General features: G+C 33.4%; 2 protein-coding genes across 2 annotated transcripts; both read left to right on the top strand.

Annotated features, from left to right (window-relative positions):
- Positions 1–580: 580 nt before the first annotated feature.
- LOC146936477 (uncharacterized) lies at positions 581–1,078 on the top strand. The gene has a single exon (XM_085749218.1). It carries the CDS (start codon positions 581–583, stop codon positions 1,076–1,078), a length of 498 nt encoding a protein of 165 aa, XP_085605344.1.
- A 2,739-nt stretch (positions 1,079–3,817) lies between these two features.
- Positions 3,818–4,315, top strand: LOC146936476 (uncharacterized). The gene has a single exon (XM_085749217.1). The coding sequence runs from the start codon at positions 3,818–3,820 to the stop codon at positions 4,313–4,315; it is 498 nt and encodes a 165-aa protein (XP_085605343.1).
- Positions 4,316–25,080: the final 20,765 nt, after the last annotated feature.

The following is a 25,080-nucleotide window of genomic DNA, read 5'->3' as shown; positions in this document are numbered from 1 at the left end:
ATTAAAAGTGGGAATTAAATAAATTTCGAAAAAAATATTGCATGTGAATAATGTACTTGTTTACGTAAGTTGACTATTTATTATTCTTTCTTTTTTTTGAAAAATGGTTTTTTATTCTTTCTTATTAACTGCAGAATAACAAGTAAAAAGTTAAAACATTAACATCACTTTAAGTAGCAATGTCATTAACAATTGTTTAATTTCATTAAAAAATAAGTCTTATGCGTTTTTTATTATTTTTTAATTAACAACATGACTGAATCTAATTACTTTGGAAAATTGGGTAACAACCACTAAGTAATGATGACTTCAAATAAAAAAAATAAAAAAATAACCACTGAGTAATGATGGCATATTGGAAAAGTCACATTTTAGAAGTCATATCGTTTCCCACAAGTAATTTGAACTGATTGCAAGTTTCCATGAATGTTTATATCTGTTCCATCACATCTTTTCCTTTAAAACCCACCTGTTATAAGTATATCAGTAGTTCTCTCCTCTATCCCTTCCATCACACTTTTTCCTTTAAAAGGCAAATTCAGACTTCAAATTCCATTTTAGAATGAACCGAAACTCCAACATGGAGGTTCTACCACCAGAAATAATGTTAGATATCCTTTTGAGGGTGAGGGCAAAAAATCCTCTACATCTTAGGTGTGTCTGCAAGTTTTGGAATGCGCTCATTGTTCATCCTCATTTCATGAATACTCACATTCGTAGGACAACCACTGCCATTTTTACTGTTCTGAACAATGCTCTTGATCAGTTTTGTGATTTCAAATTGCAATACATTAGAGATAACGTTGTTAGGCCTCAAGAAAATCGACCCTACAATGAAGAGATACTTATGGTTATGAATGCATTTGATGAGGTAGACAGACTATGGAAAAATGTGCAGAAGCTTTGTGAAGAAGAAGTGGAAAACAATCAAGGAGATATTCAAATTGCTATGTTGAATCATATGTTGGTGGTTGTTGTATATTTGAAAGAGAACTTTAACATTATGGGAGAGAGTATGCAAGATGTTGAGGATAGAATGAGAAGTTATCAAATCTGTTGTCGAATTTCTAACAATTGAATGGCATCTTCATCTTGATCCTCTTAGTTGTAATTTTATCCTTGATTATCTTTCTTATGAATTGTCTTTCATTTAAAATGTATTAGTTCATCTTCTAAGTTCACCTTGATTTAAAATTTATTGGTTCATCTTCTTAGTTCATTAACTGGTTCATCCTATTATTTTTTACTTAGATAAAACTTAGCAAAGAAAAAAGTTAAATACAACTTTTATATAATTGTCAATATCTTCATAAATAAACTTTTATTGACTAAATAACAACTAAAAAGTTAAATAAATTTTTATTGACTTAAAAAATTCGTAAAGTTATAGTAAATACCAAAGAAAAAGTTAAAAAAAACTATTTTTTTTTACTTAAAAGAATTCGTAAAGTTTAATAATAGCAAATAAAAAGTTAATGAGCCCATTTATGTTGATAAAAATTGTGCATTTGCTGGTGCTTAACCTATGAATTGTTGCATAGGATAGAGAGTCTTATCATAATTCACTGGAGAATAAGCTAGTTGGAAATGGCATCCAAATGATAACTTTTGCAACTTGGAATTGGCAACCAAACAATTAACTTTTTGCAACTTGGAATTGGCAAACAAACTATTTTTATTTTCACTTCAAGAAGTCATTAATATTGTTGCCAATTCCAAGTTGCATATGAATAATGTACTTGTTTACAATAGGTTACATAAACTTTATATAAATATTAACATAAGGACTAGAGTTGAAAACGACCTTTTGCATATAAATGTTAAATATACTTTTATTAACTTAAATAATTCGTAAAGTTGTAAATAACAAAGAAAAAGTTATAAAAACTTTTTTTGCAAGAACCACCAAGTAAAAATTGAAAAACTATTTTTACAGTAACCACCAAAACTATTTTTGCCATCTAAATATTAAAATTGGGAATTAAATAAACTTGGAAAAAAATTGCATGTGAATAATGTATTTGTTTACATAAGTTGACTATTTATTATTCTTATTTTTGAAAAATGGTTTTTCTTCTCTCTTATTAACTGCAGAATAAACTAGTTTTTTTTTTTGTTACATTTGCAGAAAAGCTAAATAAAATTAGAAATAAGAAGAAAAAAGTTAAATAAACTTTTATATAATTTGTTGATAAATAAAACAATTGTTCAATTTCAGTAAAAATTAAAACATATGCGTTTTCAAATTAACAATATGACTGAATGTAATTACATTGGAAAATTGATTAACAACCACTAAGTAATGATTCCTTAAAAAAATCTGAATACACAATAACAAAATTATTAATAAAGTCCATAAATTAAAAGTAGACATGAAAAATTGAATTTTAACGAAGAATGAAATGGATAAATAAAATGGAATTTATATATTTTTTTATTATCGAAAAAGTTTTGGTTAAAATTACTTCATCAACATCGTATAAAATAACACATCATAAACTTAAAGATATGATTAGTAACTTAAAATGACTTTTGAAGGGTTAGGGTTGACAACGTTGAAGGAGATGATCGCTAATGTCGAATCTTATGGGCAACAATGTTCAAATGAGATGATCGCCAACTGCAAGTCTTATGGTTTGGATTGTCAATGTTCAAGGAGATGATCGCCAGCCTCAAGTCTTAGGGTTAGGGTTGACAACGTTCAAGGAGATGATCGCCAGCTTCAGGTCTTAGGGTCAACAATGTTCAAAGTAGATAATCGCCAATTTCAAGTCTTAGGGTTAGGGTTGACAATGTTCAAGGAGATAATCGTCAGCCTCAAGTCTTAGGGTTAGGGTTGGCAACGTTCAAGGAGATGATCGCCAGCCTCAAGTCTTAGGGTTAAGGGTTGACAATGTTCAAGGAGATAATCGCCAACCTCAAGTCTTAGGGTTAGGGTTGACAATGTTCAAGGAGATGATCACCAGCTTCAGGTCTTAGGGTCAACAATGTTCAAAGTAGACAATCACCAATTTCAAGTCTTAGGGTTAGGGTTGACAATGTTCAAGCAGATAATTGTCAGCCTCAAGTCTTAGGGTTAGGGTTGACAACGTTCAAGGAGATGATCGCCAATTTCAAGTCTTAAGGTTAGGGTTGACAATGTTCAAGGAGATGATCGCCAATTTCAAGTCTTAGGGTTAGGGTTGACAATGTTCAAGGAGATGATCGCCAGCTTCAGGTCTTAGGGTCAACAATGTTCAAAGGAGATAATCGCCAATTTCAAGTCTTAGGGTTAAGGTTGACAAAGTTCAAGGAGATGATCGCCAGCTTCAAGTCTTTGGGTTAGAAGGATATAAATTACTTAAAATAATTTTCAAGTCTTATTATTATTTAACATATAATTCAAGTTTTTTACAAGGATTGTCGCCAACTTAAAGTTTTTAATATATAGTTGAATATTATTATTTAGAATGAGATAAATTCGTAAAAATAATTTTCCTTACAATAATTTTTTTTACCAAATAATGGTTATTCGTTTTTTTATTATTTTTTGATTAACAATATGACTGAATGTAATTACATGGGAAAATTGATTAACAACCACTAAGTATTGATTCTTAAATAAAAAATAAAAAACCACTAAGTAATGAATACACATTGAAAAAAGTCACATTTTAGTCATTCAATGTGCCTACAAAGAAGTCATATCGTTTCCCACGTACCAATAGTTCTCTCTCTATCCCTTCCATCATATCTTTTCCATTACAAGCCATATGTTATAAGTATCAATAGTTCTCTCTCTATCCCTTCCATCACATCTTTTCCATCACAAGCCAACATGGAGTTTCTACCACCAGAAATAATGTTAGATATCCTTTTGAAGGTAGAGGCAGAAAATCCTCTACCTTTTAGGTGTGTTTCCAAGTTTTGGAAATCCCTCACTATTGATCCTTATTTCATGGAAACTCACATTAGTAGATTGACCACTGCCATTTTCGATTTACTGAAGGATGCTTCTGAATTGTATTCTGATTTCAAACTACAATACATTGAAAATAACATTCTCATGCATGAAGAAAATGCACCAGACGCTGCAGAGATACGTAGGGTTTTGAATTCATTTGATGAGGTTCAAAGACATTGGGATACTGTGGAGAAGCTTTGTGATGAAGAAAAGGAGAAGAATGAAGGAGATCTTCGAACTGCTATATTGAATCATATGATGGTGGCTGTTATATATATGAAAGTCAACTTCAACGTTATAAGAGATATTATGCAGAATGTTGAGGATAGAATGAGATGTTATCAAAGGTGTATGCAGATCTATCGCAATTAAATCTTCCTCTTGATCCTCTTAGTTGTAATTTTATCGTTGATTATCTTTCTTATGAATTGTCTTTGATTTAAAATGTATTAGTTTATCTTCTAAGTTCATCTTGATTTAAAATTTATTGGTTCGTCTTCTTAGTTCATTTTCTGGTTCATCCTATTATTTTTTACTTAGATAAAACTTAGCAAAGAAAAAAGTTAAATACAACTTTTATATAATTGTCAATATCTTCATAAATAAAATTTTATTGACAAAAAAACAACTAAAAAGTTAAATAAATTTTTATTGACTTAAAAAATTCGTAAAGTTATAGTAAATACCAAAGAAAAAGTTAAAAAAACTATTTTTTTTTACTTAAAAGAATTCGTAAAGTTTAATAACAGCAAATAAAAATTTAATGAGCCCATTTATGTTGATAAAAATTGTGCATTTGCTGGTGCTTAACCTATGAATTGTTGCATAGGATAGAGAGTCTTATCATAATTCACTGGAGAATAAGCTAGTTGGAAATGGCATCCAAATGATGACTTTTGCAACTTGAAATTGGCAACCAAACAATTAACTTTTTGCAACTTGGAATTGGCAAACAAACTATTTTTATTTTTACTTCAAGAAGTCATTAATATTGTTGCCAATTCCAAGTTGCATATGAATAATGTACTTGTTTACAATAAGTTACATAAACTTTATATAAATATTAACATAAGGACTAGAGTTGAAAACGACCTTTTGCATATAAAAGTTAAATAAACTTTTATTAACTTAAAGAATTCGTAAAGTTGTAAATAACAAAGAAAAAGTTATAAAAACTTTTTTTACAAGAACCACCAAGTAAAAATTGAAAAACTATTTTTGCAGTAACCACCAAAACTATTTTTGTCATCTAAATATTAAAATTGGGAATTAAATAAACTTGGAAAAAAATTACATGTGAATAATGTATTTGTTTACATAAGTTGACTATTTATTATTCTTATTTTTGAAAAATGGTTTTTCTTCTCTCTTATTAACTGTAGAATAAACTAGTTTTTTTTTTTGTTACATTTGCAGAAAAGCAAAATAAAATTAGAAATAACAAGTAAAAAGTTAAATAAACTTTTATATAATTTGTTGATAAATAAAACAATTGTTCAATTTCAGTAAAAAAATAAAACATGTGGGTTTTCAAATTAACAATATGACTGAATGTAATTACATTGAAAAATTGATTAACAACCACTAAGTAATGATCCCTTAAAAAAAGAACTGAATACATAATAACAAAATTATTAATAAAGTCCATAAATTAAAAGTAGACATGAAAAATGGAATTTTAACGAAGAATGAAAAGGATAAATAAAATGGAATTTATATATTTTTTTTATTATTGAAAAAGTTTTGGTTAAAATTACTTCATCAACATCATATAAAATAACACATCATAAACTTAAAGACATGATTAGTAACTTAAAATGACTTTTGAAGGGTTAGGGTTAACAACGTTGAAGGAGATGATCGTCAACGTCGAATCTTATAGGCAACAATGTTCAAATGAGATGATCGCCAACTGCAAGTCTTATGGTTTGGATTGTCAATGTTCACGGAGATGATCGCCAGCCTCAAGTCTTAGGGTTAGGGTTGACAACGTTCAAGGAGATGATCGCCAGCTTCAGGTCTTAGGGTCAACAATGTTCAAAGTAGATAATCGTGAAGGAAAATCGAATAGAAGAATGGAGTAGAAGCAGCGGAAAATTTTCGATTTTCATTCCTTGGATCATTACGAAATTCAAACATGAATCAGTGATTCGATTGTTACCTTGAACTGTGGAATCTGAAAGCTGGAACTGGAAACTGGAATCTCGATCACAGCCAAGCAAGCAGCAAGCAGCAAAGCCTCTAGCAAGTCCACACGAACAGTGCTCCTCCAAAACTCGGTGCTAGCCAACGAATTGGAAGTGCAGAGAAGAAAGGGGTTGCTTCAAAACGTGTAACCAAAAACTTCAGCACCAGAGTTCTATTTATAGAACTTCTAGTGTGCTCTGCAAGTCATAAGTCACTATTGGGCTTCAGTAAGCCCAACAACGAGTTTAGTAATTTTGCTAACTAATTAGCGTTATTTACTAAACGCACCCCTTATATAAGTCATACTTATATATTTCTCTTTTGACTGTTCATTGTGTGTGACCCTATAGGTTCTAGTCACGTTGGCAATAATATTAAATATAATATTTAATACTATAAACAATGAGCGGTATCTAGCAACACATCATTGCTACCCAAGTGACAAGAATGTCAAGTGATCTGACGAAACCTTTCCATGATAATACTCATGTGTACACTTACTCCTTTGTCTCGATATCTTTATTGATCCCAAGGCATAGATATTGTCACCCTTGTATAGATCAATATTTATATTCCTTGATTCCGAAATATACTGAATAACGAATAAGTCCAATATCTTATATTGACTTAGTTCGGCATGGCCATGCAGTTTTACAGTCATATTTCATCAAGAGGCCTAAAGATATATCTCCCGTTTATGAGGAGGGACAAATCCCATCTAGGACACTCATGTCCCTCAGCATGATTCTTCAAGTACCCATCAACCAACGTTATAGTCATCTAGTTACAGACAACGTTTGAATGGCAACAAAGCACTTGAGTCCACATCTAGGGATCATAGTGGTTTCAGGTCTAAGAGTGATATACACCATTATCATTGTGAGAATATCTTATGACATTTTCATAACATACTATGTAGTATTCTCACGGTGGGTCAATCCAGTATAAATATTACTCCTAATATTTATACCTATGTATAGACTTAATATCTCAATATCAATGACCCATGAGATGCGGTCATCAGTCTACATACATAATAGTCTTTATGCTTTATTATTATCCCAATTCATATTAAAGCTTGACTATGGATATGTTTAAGAATAGCGTTCTTTACGTAATGTAATCTCATGATTAAGTCACACTTAATATTCCATTACATGAACTATCTATTCTAGGGACTTTATTATTTTGAAACATAACAAAATCAATAAAGAAATGCCTTATTATTATATATATTCACAATATATATTTATATCAATATCATGATACAAAGCCAAACCCAATCAATATTGATTGGATATTAGGGCTTACTCCAACAATCTCCCACTAGCACTAAAAGCCAATCAAATATTAACTCAATATATATTGATCAAGTGTTAGCATCAAGCACACCCTGGGCATGATACTATTCTAGTAGATAAGGAACTCTTTCCTATGTTGGTAGGTTACACTTCTTTCAATTTCCACTTTCGATCTTCCATCGAAAAGAAATTGAAGTGTCAAAGTATACATTTTGATTATTGGTGAGATCAAGTATTCATTACTCGCAAGATTAAACCAATTTCACCTCAGACAGGATCAATGGAATCCGCAACGCAAGAGGCACATGGTTTCGCTCAGTTATGAGCTAAACAATCCAAATCATATATACTTGACATCTGTAATAGAAACAACAACTATTTGAAGCTTGTACTTTTACAAATTTCATAGTTGATATCCAAGCATAGCATTTATTCCAAATTGCGATTTGGATATACTGTACACCGATATTAAAGTCAGCATCATTGTAACTTCTTTACAATGTTCCTTTAATCTGTGTTCAAGAAACAATCCTTAGTCCTTTAAGACATCCGTGGATATTCTTGAAAGTATTCTAGTGTCGAACACTACAATCAATTTTGGTACATATTGAAAATAATTTTCTAACCATGTCTCATATGTGTAGATAAATTATTTTGGTGACTAGTATGTCAACCACATACTCCACCAAACTAATATCAATGCTCCCACTATTCTCCTTGTGTGCACAAGATTTTTATTAATCAAAGTTTTTCATAAAACTTCACTAATAAAACAAATAATTCAACTTCAAGAAGCTTGCTCCAATTCATACATGAATTTTGTAATATATATACCTTTCTAGCATCCTTTGGATTAACGAAACCCTACATATATGTCAAATACATATACAAGGTCATTCTAATTAAAGAATGCAACATCGTTCTCCATCTCCTAGAATTTGAATTATACAATAATGACAAGTGGGATCGTTAGATTTAAGCATTATGATGATGTAATAGTTTCGTCATGATTTGCATCACGAGTTGCATGAAACCTTCTACAATCAATCACATCTTAAATGTATTCATAATACCATCCATGTCAGCTTTCTACAAGAAAACTCACATTCATCTCATGAGTCATACTCATTTGGATGATTTAACCAATATCCATATATGGTTTGTGTACATGGATTCTTTATAAGATCACATGGCATTTAGCCATTTCTCAAAGTTCAGGCCATTTACGACCTTCTAGTAAGTTTAGGGCTCATCTACCATGAAAATCATAACACCTTGTTGAGCCATGACAAAATCATGTTACTCATTGTAGTGATATGACATATCAAACTCATCTAGATCTTGTGCTACTCGAACTGGTGATTTAACAACAACCCTTTGTTGAATTAGTTCATGTTCCATTCTTAAAGATACATGTATTTTGTGGTACTTGACTTAATTCAAGTTCTACAACACTCCCACTGGCTCCTGCAGAGACATACTCCTTTAATAGGAATACTCCAGATCTAGAGACAAACGACTATTGTCATGACAGGTGATGTATAATCAGTATCCCTTAGTTTCCTTAGGGTACCTCCACAAATGTACATTCATTTAATTTGTAGTTTAGTTTATCTAATAAACCATATAACCTCAAATTATCATTAAGTCAAAAACTAGGTACTCTTATCTCCATATCTAATATGGTGTCTTTATAATTACTCTATTGGAACTTGTAGTGGGTGAAGAATAACTGTAATTTAATTTAACATCAAGAGTCAATGAGTTATAACCAAACTATTTTAGATCGATTCATGTCAAACAGGAAGCGATATAAATAATAATCATACTCATTAATCAAGCATTTACCATCACGACTTACTCATATGGTCTTTATACTTTTCAAACCTATTTCTTTTACTTCATTGTTAAACTCTTTGAACAATTTCAAAGATTTCTTGAATTGTGTCAAATACATTTTTCTCATATACTATTAATTAGTAATGTTAGATGAAGTAATAGAAACAATATCTAGCAAATATGTTTAGTTCTCCATATACATCTCATATGTATATAAACTCAAATAAATTACGTGCCCTTTCACCTTTGTTGGTGACCGGTGCATTAATCTATTTTGAAAAGTGGGGCTCACATCCTTCAAATGATATAAAACCAAATGAGTCCAATAGTCCATATCCATGGATTTTGGAAATGTGAATCACACTTGTTTGTACTAAACAGTGATGCCAATGATATACAAAAGGTTCAAATCTCATTTGATCCTTTTCTCATATGTTATAGACTAGCTTATCAAGATCATGGAACTCAAATCCATTACTTGATCAGCACATTGTATAGAAAACATTATTAGGACAATAGGACAATATTTGTCTATCATTCAACTACATAATCCTTCTCTTGTCAATACAAGATTTATGATTTAATGTTTCTATTTTATATGGAATTTAATAACAATTATTTGGTTCCATATCAAGTTAAGTTTAAGTCCAAGCATAAACTCTTATAGTCAATGAAACAATTTGTTCCATTCCAGACGTAGGTGAACTTCACTTATAGTTAATGTTCTGCTTCTTTAAAACTCTCTATATTTCAACAAATATGAGATTAATCATCAAGTATCATATACTTATGATGAAGAAGTAGAAATTTAACTTTCTATAACTATATGGGTAAATAAGAAGTCTTACTTCTTTCTTATATTTTGACCCTTTCAAAACTACGAGCAATTTTTGTTTTTCAACTTTTGAAATAATTGCTTCCCCTTTTTGCAACCGTGTTTAACCTTTCAAAGGTAGAAAAACAGAATTTGAATTTTATTCTTATCCATGTACATCTACTTGATAGGCTTAAACTATTCATCTTATAACATTGAGGTTGAATGATCATATCATTCTCCATCGTCGTTACCACTATGAGATATCCTATATCTACTCATTTGACCCAATGCTTCTGATAAGCATTGTTTTTCAAATATAGACATAGAAAGTTGCTAGGAAATAACTGCTCGAGAATATACAGTTTTTCTCATTCTTAAGAACAATTCTAAAATTTTGTACCAATTCAGAAACTCTTTTCTGAAAATTTTGTTCTTCATAAGAACTTTTAACAGTATAATAAAATTTATATGCTAAAGAAATTCTAAATATAGAAAATAAATAAAATAAATGTATCATGATTTAAAACATATTTAAATAGGTCTTTAATTAAATACGCTCCCACTATTTTACTCAAATCAAATGACCTTCAAAACACTTGATTCGGAAAATCCCGTTGGAAGATTTTCTAGTGGGTTGAAATCCATATTTCACCTTGCTTTAAGTCAACGGGGGCTGTACTCAAAACTCAGTTATTTAGGTAGGAACTCCTTCCAATTGTATCTCATACAACTTTCAAATCATTTGAGTGAATAACTCCTTACTCTAATCTATCATATAGATGTTCCCAAACATTGCTTCTAAATTTATTTTAATCTTATTAAAATTAATTTAGTTAAGTTAAACCCAAAAGAATAACACTTGGGTAAATTGGATTACCGCACCGCAACTTACTAGTATAGAAAGTGCACCTCGCGGAGGCGAAACCTACACATTTCGATATTAATCTTGAAGGGTGTTAAACTTTTGGAAAGCATTAAACTTAATATTTTGAATTGAAGGATTTTTATTAAGTTTGATCTCACCTCACCATGGCTTATATATCATATATATTCGCACTCCAATCATAACATGCATAACGATTATACAATAATAAAAGTGACATGATTATGGTCATCCTAACGCTATGACTCTCTCAAGCCAATGAGAGAATCTAAACTAATCCTAGAAACGACCTTGCTTCTCCAAGCTTGACCTCCAGGACTATCCTAACGTCATGAGCCCTATTACTTCTTTGCATTCTATTTACATTACATATGAAAGAAACTCGTTTTACATACGAGGGAGTGGATGAGAAGAGAATGTACAATAGAGATATAAGAGAGAGGCACGACACGCAGGCCGTATTTTAATATCCAAAAGAAATAAAATATAAGGACTAGGGCCATAATCATTCACATGATAATAATAACAAACACACTTTTATTATTATTAATTATACCTTATAATTAAATAAATTAAATTAAAATTTGACATATGATCACACTACGCAGATTAGCTGGGGGTTTAATTGAGTACCAAAATATATTATATTGAGTACAAAAATATATTATATTAAGTACAAAAATATCTCATATTATGTACCAAAATATATTTTATTGAGTACCAAAATATATTATATTATGTACCAAAATATATTTCAGATCAAGTACTAAAATATATTAGATTGCATACCAAAATATCTCAGATTGTGTTCCAAAATATTCTAGATTGCGTATTTCGCATCAACACTTGACACGTTTATGAACACCGAAATCGTTTCGGCAAATATTATGATCAAATCCAAAAGATCATATATGATATTGAAACTCTTTCAAATCATGATTCTTTTAAATTATAAACAAATCAAGTTAAAGTCATGCAAATCGATTAAATAATTTCAAAAGATCATATATGACAATGAAACTATTTCAAATCATGATCTTTTAAATTAACTATCAATTTAGGATCGTTTATTACCTTTCAAACAATTTTTGAAAAACAATCAAAAGGTAGAATTTTTTATTTACTTAATTATAGTAATATTGACACTCAATAATTATTATAATTAAATCTGCTTTATTTAGGCAATCAATTTGTTTCCAAAACAAATTACAGGGCTAAAATTAAGCAAATATTTTATTACCAAATTCAAAAATCATATCTGATATTGAAACTCTTTCAAAATCATGATCTTTTAAATTTACTAACCTTTCTCCAATTAAATAAATTAATTAAACATAAATATTTTCAAGGATTGTTTGTTTAGCATGAACAACCGGATCTATGATGCTTCACCAGATTCGGATATTGAAGCTCACTCTCACGAATTGTTCAAATTCACAACAATCTCTTTGAAAACAATTGATCGAATGATACAACCATAATAATACAACGCTTGTATAGTTAGGTATCCTAATACAACAATCAAACATCAATAGTTTTAACAATTGTTTGTTCAGTATGGACAACCGGATCTTTGATGCTTCACCAGAATCGGTATTCGAAGCTCAATCTCACGAGTTGACTACAAATTCACAATCAATTATATAAAACCTATTGAACGAATGATATCATCAATATATCACATATAATGATGTTGTATTAAAATCATATATCACATATATGATATTGATCAATCAATTTTAATTAATATTTAAATTTAAATAATAAAATATTAACACTTAATATTCTATTTTATTAACGGATTTGCATTCCAAATTAATTCCTTATAGAATGTCAAAATATTAGCAAATCAAATATTTGCGAAAATATTATTATCTCTTAAAACAATTTTAAAAGATAATCTAATTTGATTTGTTTCCAATCATGTTCCCGTCGATATGTATAATCGATATGTCGATACTTCACCAGAAACGGTTTATGAAACATCAAACAAATCGAAAAGCCATGCACAGAAAACATGATACGATGCCAATTTTAATTCTCTTTATTATTTAATTCTGATTCAAAATGTTTAATCATATTAAAACATAAAGCAGTAACAAAGCAATCCGATTCATGGTTTCGTAATTGGCTCTGATACCACTGAAGGAAAATCGAATAGAAGAATGGAGTAGAAGCAGCGGAAAATTTTCGATTTTCATTCCTTGGATCATTACGAAATTCAAACATGAATCAGTGATTCGATTGTTACCTTGAACTGTGGAATCTGAAAGCTGGAACTGGAAACTGGAATCTCGATCACAGCCAAGCAAGCAGCAAGCAGCAAAGCCTCTAGCGAGTCCACACGAACAGTGCTCCTCCAAAACTCGGTGCTAGCCAACGAATTGGAAGTGCAGAGAAGAAAGGGGTTGCTTCAAAACGTGTAACCAAAAACTTCAGCACCAGAGTTCTATTTATAGAACTTCTAGTGTGCTCTGCAAGTCATAAGTCACTATTGGGCTTCAGTAAGCCCAACAACGAGTTTAGTAATTTTGCTAACTAATTAGCGTTATTTACTAAACGCACCCCTTATATAAGTCATACTTATATATTTCTCTTTTGACTGTTCATTGTGTGTGACCCTATAGGTTCTAGTCACGTTGGCAATAATATTAAATATAATATTTAATACTATAAACAATGAGCGGTATCTAGCAACACATCATTGCTACCCAAGTGACAAGAATGTCAAGTGATCTGACGAAACCTTTCCATGATAATACTCATGTGTACACTTACTCCTTTGTCTCGATATCTTTATTGATCCCAAGGCATAGATATTGTCACCCTTGTATAGATCAATATTTATATTCCTTGATTCCGAAATATACTGAATAACGAATAAGTCCAATATCTTATATTGACTTAGTTCGGCATGGCCATGCAGTTTTACAGTCATATTTCATCAAGAGGCCTAAAGATATATCTCCCGTTTATGAGGAGGGACAAATCCCATCTAGGACACTCATGTCCCTCAGCATGATTCTTCAAGTACCCATCAACCAACGTTATAGTCATCTAGTTACAGACAACGTTTGAATGGCAACAAAGCACTTGAGTCCACATCTAGGGATCATAGTGGTTTCAGGTCTAAGAGTGATATACACCATTATCATTGTGAGAATATCTTATGACATTTTCATAACATACTATGTAGTATTCTCACGGTGGGTCAATCCAGTATAAATATTACTCCTAATATTTATACCTATGTATAGACTTAATATCTCAATATCAATGACCCATGAGATGCGGTCATCAGTCTACATACATAATAGTCTTTATGCTTTATTATTATCCCAATTCATATTAAAGCTTGACTATGGATATGTTTAAGAATAGCGTTCTTTACGTAATGTAATCTCATGATTAAGTCACACTTAATATTCCATTACATGAACTATCTATTCTAGGGACTTTATTATTTTGAAACATAACAAAATCAATAAAGAAATGCCTTATTATTATATATATTCACAATATATATTTATATCAATATCATGATACAAAGCCAAACCCAATCAATATTGATTGGATATTAGGGCTTACTCCAACAAATCGCCAATTTCAAGTCTTAGGGTTAGGGTTGACAATGTTCAAGGAGATAATCGTCAGCCTCAAGTCTTAGGGTTAGGGTTGACAACGTTCAAGGAGATGATCGCCAGCCTCAAGTCTTAGGGTTAGGGTTGACAATGTTCAAGGAGATAATCGCCAATTTCAAGTCTTAGGGTTAGGGTTGACAATGTTTAAGGAGATAATAGCCAGCTTCAAGTCTTAGGGTTAGGGTTGACAATGTTGAAGGAGATGATCGCCAGCTTCAAGTCTTAGGGTTAGAAGGATATAAATTGCTTAAAATAATTTTCAAGTCTTATTATTATTTAACATATAATTCAAGTTTTTTACAAGGATTGTCGCCAACTTAAAGTTTTTAATATATAATTCAATATTATTATTTAGAACGAGATAAATTCGTAAAAATAATTTTCCTTACAATAATTTTTTTTACCAAATAATGGTTATGCGTTTTTATTATTTTTAATTAACAATATGACTGAATGTAATTACATTGGAAAATTGATTAACAACCACTAAGTATTGATTCTTAAATAAAAACTGAATACACAATAACAAAATTATTAATAAAGTCCATAAATTAAAAGTAGACATGAAAAATGGAATTTTAACGAAGAATGAAATGGATTAATAAAATGGAATTTATATATTTTTTTTATTAACGAAAAAGTTTTGGTTAAAATTACTTCATCAACATCATATAAAATAACACATCATAAACCTAAAGACATGATTAGTAACTTAAAATGACTTTTGAAGGGTTAGGGTTGACAACGTTGAAGGAGATGATCGCCAACGTCGAATTTTATGGGCAACAATGTTCAAATGAGATGATCGCCAACTGGAAGTCTTATGGTTTGGATTGTCAATGTTCAAGGAGATGATCGCCAGCCTCAAGTCTTAGGGTTAGGGTAGACAACGTTCTAGGAGATGATCGCTGTAACATCCCGCTCGTCTGCTAATGGAAATTTTACCTGTTAAGTGTATCAGAGGACTCAGGTTCATGGAAAGTTAGTAGTGGGAGATATTTTATGACATGTCAGCATAATACGGGGAAAATATTAGAGTCGTTTTAAAAACGCTTAAGACAAGGGCAAAGTGGTAATTGCACGCCAATTGATATTTATTTGGATTTGGTCTCAAAATCATTCATTTTCCATTCATTTTCTCTCTCTAGGGTTTGAGTTTGGCAATTGCTCTCCCCTCTCTCTAGAACTCACACGCCCTCCTTCTCTCTTTCTCTTCCTCAATTCTTCTCAAACTTCTTCCAAAATCATGAATCATGTTGTATAAGATTCCTTCAAGGTCTTTAGTTGCTTGGGAGCTTGGGATTTGGTTTGATTTGCTTACTTCTCATCACTAAGAGGATCTCAAGAAGATAGGGTGATGATTGGAGCAAGGTTTGAGCTTGGTAAGGTTCCTTCTTGGTCAAGAATTAAAGGAAAGATGATTTGAAGTGGGCTTGAAGAGCTAGAGTATGGATTGTGATACTTTGAGCTTTGGAAACAAGCTAAGTTTCAATATGTGAAGTGATGAGGATGCTTGAAAGCTTGGGGATCAAGTGCAAATCATATTATGTGAGTTCCATAGATAGATTACCCACCCTTGGGTTTGTTTAATCTTGTGAAGAATAATGATTTATGTTAAGTTTAGTTTTTATGAAACTTTAGTACCCCAAGCCAATCCTAGTTGTTTATATGTTAAAATTGCCATGATATATGTTTAATTAAGTCTATACAAGTTGTTGGATGTGTTTGGAGCATTACAGGGTCAAATTGGACGAGTTTTGGGTCGAAAATGGCGAAAACCCGCAGCCGAAATCACCGAAAACGCAGAATTCGCAGCGCTGCGCCTGAACAAGGGCGCTAGGCGCCCAAAGTCAGAGAGGCCAGCGCTAGGCGCCCTCCCTTTGGCGCCAGGCGCCCCAGACAGGACAACGTTCGCGTTGTTCTGCGCTCGGGTGCTTGGGGGCAGTCGCGTGGGGGTCCGAGGCGATCGTTTCGAAGTATTCTTTGACTGTTTTCACTTATTTTTCAACTGGAATAAACTTGGCTTTATGAAATCATAGAATTTTCTAAATGGCTTAAGTCATGGGTTTTGGCATTTTCGGTCCTTAGAAATTATTGGAAATTTGCACACATCGTCAATTGATCCTTGCATCATTAATCGTGGCAATCTTAGCATGTATCACAAGGATGGCTCAGGAGAGTTTAAGCATGATGGGGTAGTAATGAACTAAGAAAGGGATTGTATGTAGAGCCTCGGCTTAGCTAGTCGAGAACTAGAAGATAGCATGTGACAAGTAAGGCAAATATAGGATATGGATCCCTAGAATGATAAGACGCGAAGTGTATTCTCTTCGCATATGATCTAGCATGCCTTAGCAAGTATGTGAGCCGTGGATTGACTAGTTGATTTATCCACCATGATTAGGTATGTTTATGAACAAGTATAGGTTACCGATAATCGGATCGATCAAGGTTCCGAGGTAAACATGTATGTATGATTATGTTTAACTTATTGTTTTATCTTGGTTTTCGGGTGTCAAACATTGATTACGTTTGAACCTTTTAAACCGGTGATATCTCGTTTTTTCTTGGGAAGGGAAAAAATAAGCAAAACCCTTGAGAATCGAGGTCCGGGAGTTGTTTTCGCTTCGGGAAGGTGTTAGGCACCCATAACGACTATAGTATCCTATAGGAACCGTCTTTAATTTCTACGCGCGCGCTTTATTTTAAAATGCTATTTGAAAAGTGTTTATTAAACCTAAGAATATTCTAAGTGAAGAATTGGAGGGAGAAGAATGTGTTTGAATTTTTATTTTATTTGAATTGAAGGAATTTTGATTCCTTGCCTACGTACCCGTTTAAGGGATCAAATCCACCGTAGTTCTCTTCCAAAAAGGTTTTTGTTTTTGTTGGTTGATTTTAAGTTTGAAAATTGGAATTTTGAAGAATGAGAGAGAGAGGCCTCAAGGGCATGCGATTGTAAAAAATTTGAGGTGGAATTAGTCATTTACAAAATGTTGTCTAAGTATGGTTAAGATTCATTAAAGTTTGATTAAGAAAATAAAAGGAAAATTCAATGGGATTTTGATCCCAAGGTTTATTAAGAAAAATATTTTGAGTGATGTTGTTTATATTGTTTTGGAAAATGATTTTTCTAAGTGTAAATCCTAAGCATTCATCTAAACATACAATCCTAAACATACATCTAAACATGCATATTCTAGCCATATACCTAAAGTGATGTGTGTGCATGTGTCGGTGCTTGTGTCGGTATACATCATTAGAGTCCATTGTCCTTTACATCATTGGCCTAGATACATTCTATGGTCTTGCAAGAATTTAAATTGCATAAAAGAGTAAAGTACAAAAAAAAATCCTAAGTTTTTTACATTCTAACTTTTGGTAAAAATTAAAGTGCAAGAAATTAAAGTGAAGGAGGAGATGAAGTATGGAATGCTTATGAGTGAATGAAACATGAAATGAAATGGTTAGTAGCATAATATGTAATATGGTAAGAAAATTCAAGCAAGTAAACCTCACAAGATTTCAAGATACACCAAAAACAAAGGCAAAACATGCCTAAGACTTGACCACAAAAGCAAAGCCAATACATGACTCATAATCCTCACATTTCAACCAAACTTTAAAGGTTTCATTTCAGTTTTAACAATGAGGATTAGAGAAAAATATCAAGCCAAGCAATTATGGAACATTCTAGGCCTATTTTACACTTTTCTTTCACACACAAATATTTACATGACTTAAGAAGCAAGAAACTAACTACACATATCCATATGCAGCAAAAAACACACACAAACAGTAGCTAAAACCTCACAAACTCATATGGTATAGGTCACCAACATTTATCAAGAAATTGGAACTAGAATCAAGCAAATTTTCACAAATATTTTTTAATACAAAACATCACAAAATAGCAAGAAAATCAACACATTATTTTTCCAAGTTTTAAAATGCAAAAATCATCACAAAAATACCACAAAACTATCAAGAAATGTGTATGAAAATTTTTAGAATCTTTAAAGGATTTTTGGACTTAAAATGTACAAGAAAATCACAAATTTGAACAAAAAATAGTAAACAAATTAAAAAATGCTACACATATTTTTATCAAGATTTAACACATAAAAGTATCACAAAAAGGTTAAGGAACATGTAGAAAAAATTATGGAATTTCTATGAGAATTTTGAGTGAAGCAGGGGGGTGAAAATAGCAAAAAAACATTGAAACGCACAGCAAAAGGGGGTGCATATAGCAGCATGTGCGCAGCCATGGCAGTTGGGCCTCAAAGTGGCGGGTTGTGGGTCATGGAGCAAGGTCCATGGGTTTGGATAGTGGCATGGGTTGGGTGAAATGAAATTGAAGGAGGTATATACGTGTTCTTTGAAGGGAACAAACACATAATTGCTCCTTCTTCATCTTTCTAAAAATTAGCAGCGCCCCCATGCCCTTTCTTCTCCGACCAGCTTCTGTTTTCCGGCACGGTGGCCGGTGGTGGCACCACCGTGCCGGAGTTTCAAACTCCGCCGAATCAAAAAAAGTTTACGTTTTCAAATATCATTTTCGGCACTGAGTTCGAATCCAAGCTCGGATTTTAAAGAAAAGCAACGAATAAGATCAGATCTACGTTCAAACAACACATCAAATATGAAAATATGAGAAAAACGGAATGGTTTTACCTCTGTTCGTCGATGTTCCTCGCGTTCTCCTTGAATTCAGTCTCGAATTTGATTTTGCTTCTGCTTGAATCACCACAAATCGATTCTGTTCCGACTTGATTTGTTGCTGCACTTTGACGCTCGAATTCCTTCTTCTTCTTTCACCTCGTTCTTGATTCGTGATTCCCTTTGGATCAGTTCTGCTTGTACGTTGTTGTTTTGTTCTCGAATTTGAGCTTCGATTGATGCATCGAATAGTGCTTGCGAATTCTGATGTGTGAGGATTTGCGTGAGATTGTAAGCTTACGGTTGCAGCAGCTTCGAAGGGGGCAGCAACGTTGTGATAATCTTGGACGGAATTGGAGTTTGAATGTGGAAGAATGGGTCGGTTATGATGGAAATGGTGATGACTTTGGGTGGTTATGGAGGATATAGAAGGTGGTGGAAGGTTGTTATGGTGGTTTTGGTGGTGGAAAGTGGTGGTTGAGAGTTAGTTAGGGTGGTTTGTTAGAGGTTGAAGATGAGAAAAAATGGGAAAAAGAAAATAAGAGAAAAAAAAACTTTTGTGAATTTTTGTGGAATTTGTGAAAATAATTAGTTAAAAAAAATGATTAGTCCTTTGACCTTGACCATGACTCATCTATTTATAGGTGATGTGGGAATGCTTGGACCAATGAAATAATGCCATGTGGCACTGGACTTGTAACAAACCTTGACTTTGACTCTAACAAACTTAAAAAGGGATTAAAATGCAAATAATAAAAGTACAAGGACAAAAATGAAAATTAAAACTAAAATTGAACTGAAAAAGTAAATTGAAAATTAACGTAAAGCGAGACGATTAAAAGCAACAAAGCAGATTAAAATGAATCAGAGATTTTATGTGAAATGACCAAAATGCCCCTAGGGACTAAAACGACTCAAAATGACTCAGATGCAATTTTAAAATGATTTTTTAACAGAGAACTAAAGCAAGAGTTTATACAAGCGAATTAAAAGACTCAGAGACAATTTTAAGAGATTTAACAGGAATTTAACACATGAAAAGACTAAAATGCCCCTAGGGGCTAAACTGACTCAAAATGACTTCAAATGCAATTTTTGAAATGGATTTTCAACAGGGAATTGAAGCAAGAGCTTATACAAGCAAAATTAAAAGACTCAAACAACTTTTAAAAGATTGAAAGAAATTTTAACATAGGAAATGACTAAAATACCCTTCTATGTGAATTTGCAAGCAATATTGAAATAAGATGCAGAGAAAGATGTAATTGATCAGAGACTGTTCAAATGACTTGTAATGCAAGAAAAAAAGAATTGAGTTAGTATTTTTAGGTCCAAAATTAGGGTATAACAGCTGCCCCTATTTAAGTTTCTTTGTCCGGAGAGTCAAGAGACGAAGTCTTTGATTTGACGGGACGAAGATACTTAAATATTAACATTTGCACTGTTTTTGGACATAAAAATACGTTCTTAGATTTTCAAAATCATGAATGTCATGCAATATTTGGATTATGAATGCAAGACAAACAACTGGAGTCTATGGAGCATGTCATGTCACTGGGGATCCAGGTGGACATTGACAGGGTAGACGAACCAGGGGATAGAAAATAGGGTACAAGCTGTTCTTTGGATCGAACCAGCCACTTGACCAAGGAATACAAAACAAGAGATAGGTCCAAGCTGTTCTTGGGATCGAACTTGGCACTTGACCGGAAACATAGACATATAGGCAGATACAAGTTGTTCTTTGGATCGAACTTGACACTCGATTGAAAATACAAACAGATAGGTAGGCACAAACTGTTCTTTGGATCGAACTGGCTGTTTGGCTGGAGATATAGACAAAAGGGTAGATACAAACTGTTCTTTGGATCGAACTTGCCGCTGGATCATCACCACATCATGTAGGTAGGCGCAAACTGTTCTTTGGATCGAACTTGTCGTTTGACTGATAACAAAGCATAAGCTGGGTACAAACTGTTCTTTGGATCGAACTTGTCGTCTGTCCGGAAGTATGGGTATATAAGCAGGTACAAGCTGTTCTTTGGATCGAACTAGTCACATGACCGATAACAAGATATGTTTTGGAAGTTTGATTTTGAAAGATGTAAATTGAGAGTAAGTTGGCATTGATTTGATTTGAAGAAAGACATGACCATTTTGTTGGCCCAAGAGCAAATTGAGAGTGGATTAACGTTGACACAGACATTGAATTGAAAGTTTGAGATTGAAAGAGAGATTGAAAATTGAGATGGATCAGAGGCATAGACATAGACATTGAATTGAGAGTTGAAGTTGAATTGAATTAAAAATTGAGATTGATGAACTGGAAGTTGAAATTGAATTGAATTGGAGATTGAAATTGAATTGAATTGGAGATTGAAATTGAATTGAATTGGAGATTGAAATTGATTTGAGCTAAATTGACATTGAAATTGGATTGAAGGTTGAAATTGAATTGAATTTGACAGTTGAAATTGAATTTGTGATTGGATTGAAATTGGAGATTGAAATTGAGTTTGAGAGTTGAAATTTGGATTGAATTGAAATTGAGATTGAATTGAAATAGGAATTTGAGTTGAATTTGTCATTTGAAGTTGAATTGAATTGGAAATTGAACGTCAACTCAAATTGAAAGTGGAAATTGAACTGAATTGAAAGTGGAAACTGAGTTGGATTGAAAGTTGAAATTGGAAATGCAGCATGTATGTATGGTATACCAAGATTATTGAATGTATGAGCACATAAAATGCATGATTATGCATGTATGAATGCTTGAAATGCATGATTGGTTTGTAGTTTGACAGAGGAACTTCACAGAGACGGACGAAACATTGGAAGATTGGGCACGTAGTGGCTCGTGCTGCAACATATTCACATAAAAATCCTCTTTGGAGAGACCGTCGTTTGGAAGACGTATCAAAACCATGGCTGAGGGCAATAAAACTTGTAAAGGAGGGACCCCTTGGAAAATTCTTGGATACAGGTCGCCATTGCTAGGCGTGTCAGTGCTGGGTAAATATTGGATGTTCGCATCTGTGGTCAATGCTTTTATATTCTTTTCATTTTTCATTTTTCAATCCCATTTTTGCCTGAACCGCCCTTTCGGGTTTTCGATTCACCGGGGAGTAAAATTCTTTTCATTGCCCCATTTTTGCCTGAATTGCCTTCATAGGTTGTCAATCAGCGGGGTGCTCATTTTTGCCTAAGCCGCCCTTTCGGGTTTTCAACTTAGCGAGCTTTTCATTTGCATTTTTTTCAATTTTTCATTTTCATTCTGTTTTTTCATTCTTGCCATTGACCACAGATCGTCCTGAGGAGTAACCTGCTTGTAACACGTATTGAAATAGACATTGACACTCATTCATTCATGCATGTTTCATTGAAATGTACCCTATTGCTCAGGTTTGCTTTCAAAATAGACAGGAAAAGATATTTTTCAAAAATGTTTGCTTCAGATATTGACATCATCAATATAGAAAGAAAATATTTTGTATATAGCATTGAAAGTAGAAAGAAAAATAGAGTTTCAAACAAATAGCACAGGCTCAAATTGATGTAGAAGAGTGAGAGTCAGCCAAAGGCATGACTTCACGGATTTACAAAGCTTGGAAAATGGTAATTTTATTGGTTGGTGATACATTGAACCTGATGACCGCTACATTTCATAGAAATTTTGAATCCACAAGTACAGAAGCTTCTGATGAAAACGATCATTGACAGTTGCAGATGCCCCAAAGGGGTGATGGTGATTTGCCAGATATAGTTACTTGTCTTTTATTGTCAACCTCATTTTTGCATGAACCGCCCTTTTGGGTTTTCGGCTCATCGAGGCGCTCATTCTTGCCTGAGTTGCGTACAATCTCAGCGAGCTTTTTCATATTCATTTTTTGTCCCTAACTTTTGCCTGGATCGCCCTTTCGGGTTTTCGATCCACCGGGAAGCGCATTTTTGCCTAGGCCGCCCTTTCGGGTTTTCGACCTACCACGCTGTTCTTTTCTTTCTAGACAAAGTATTTCTTGACTATATCGGCATTAACAGGATTTGGGAGTTCAACACCATCCATGTGTGTAAGAATCAAAGCACCACCAGAGAAAGCCTTCTTGACAACATAAGGACCTTCATAGTTAGGTGTCCACTTGCCCCTTGGGTCAGGTTGTTGACTTATCCTTCTTTTCAATACAAGTTCGCCTTCCTTGAATTCTCGAGGTCGGACTTTCTTGTCAAAAGCATTCTTCATTTGTACTTGATACAACTGTCCATGAGCCATAGCATCCATACGTTTCTCTTCAATCAGATTCAATTGATCGTACCGACTTTGACACCATTCAGCCTCAGTTAATTTTGCTTCCATGATCACTCGAAGAGATGGAATCTCCACTTCCAGAGGGAGAACTGCTTCCATGCCATACACAAGAGAAAAAGGAGTTGCCCCGGTTGAACTACGCACTGTAGTACGGTAACCATGCAAGGCAAAAGGTAGCATTTCATGCCAGTCTTTGTAAGTAGTGACCATCTTCTGAACAATCTTCTTGATGTTCTTGTTAGCGGCCTCAACTGCACCATTCATCTGAGGTCTTTAAGGAGAAGAGTTGTGATGTTCAATTTTGAATTCTTCACATTAAGCTTGCATCATGCTATTGTTCAGATTGGAACCGTTGTCAGTGATGATCTTGTTGGGAACACCGTATCGACAGATGATGTTATTCTTGATAAACTTGACAACCACTTGCTTGGTCAAATTTGCATAGGAGGCAGCCTCAACCCACTTGGTGAAGTAGTCAATTGCCACTAGAATGAAACGATGTCCATTGGAAGCTTTTGGTTCCATTCTTCCGATCATGTCAATGCCCCACATAGAGAGAGGCCATGGGGAAGTCATAACATTGAGAGCATGTGGAGGCACATGAATCTTATCATCATAAATTTGACACTTGTGGCATCTCTTAGCATGTTTGTGGCAATCGCGCTCCATAGTTATCCAGTAATAGCTGGCTCTTAACAGTTTTCTTGACATGGTGTGGCCCAAAGCATGGGTCCCAAAGGTACCGTCATGTACATCATGCATCAATTTCTCAGCTTCTTGTTTATCAACACATCTCAACAAGACCATGTCATAGTTCCTCTTGTATAGGATTTCTCCGTCCAGAAGGAACTTGCTAGCCCATCTTCTCAAAGTCTTTTTATCCCTATTGGAAGCACCAGGTGGATATTCATGATTCTGCAAGAATTGTTTGATGTTGTAATACCAAGGCCTTTTTACCATTCACATCTTCATCAGCCTGATCTGGCATATTTTCGATAGTAAATACATGAGCGGGTCTATCAAGACGCTGCACCTTGATCACGGGCACATCATTCCAATGATTGACACGAAACATGGAAGACAAAGTAGCGAGAACGTCAGCCATCTGATTTTCATCCCGAGGGATATGGTGCAGCTCAACCTTGGTAAAGTATGTCAACAGACGTCTGGCATAGTCACGGTAAGGGATCAGCTTCTCATGATGAGTCTCCCATTCACCCTTTATCTGATTAATAACAAGCGCAGAATCTCCATAGGTGTCAAGGTGCTTAATTCTCAGGTTAAGGGCTTCTTCAATGCCCAAGATACATGCTTCATATTCAGCTATGTTGGTCGTACATTCAAAGGTTATTCGAGCGGTGAAAGGAATGTGGTGCCCATGCGGAGTTACAATGATGGCCCCAAATCCTTTACCATAAGCATTAACAACACCATCAAACACCAATCCCCACTTGCTATTGGGATCTGGCCCTTCATTGATCAGTGGCTCTTCACAGTCTTTTGC

This window comes from Medicago sativa, chromosome 3 (genome assembly GCF_051527215.1).
Source record: "Medicago sativa cultivar Bolivia chromosome 3, Bolivia_mono, whole genome shotgun sequence".
Lineage (NCBI taxonomy): Eukaryota > Viridiplantae > Streptophyta > Magnoliopsida > Fabales > Fabaceae > Medicago > Medicago sativa.
Note: the sequence above shows the minus strand (reverse complement) of the source record. Positions and strands in the feature narration are given on the sequence as shown.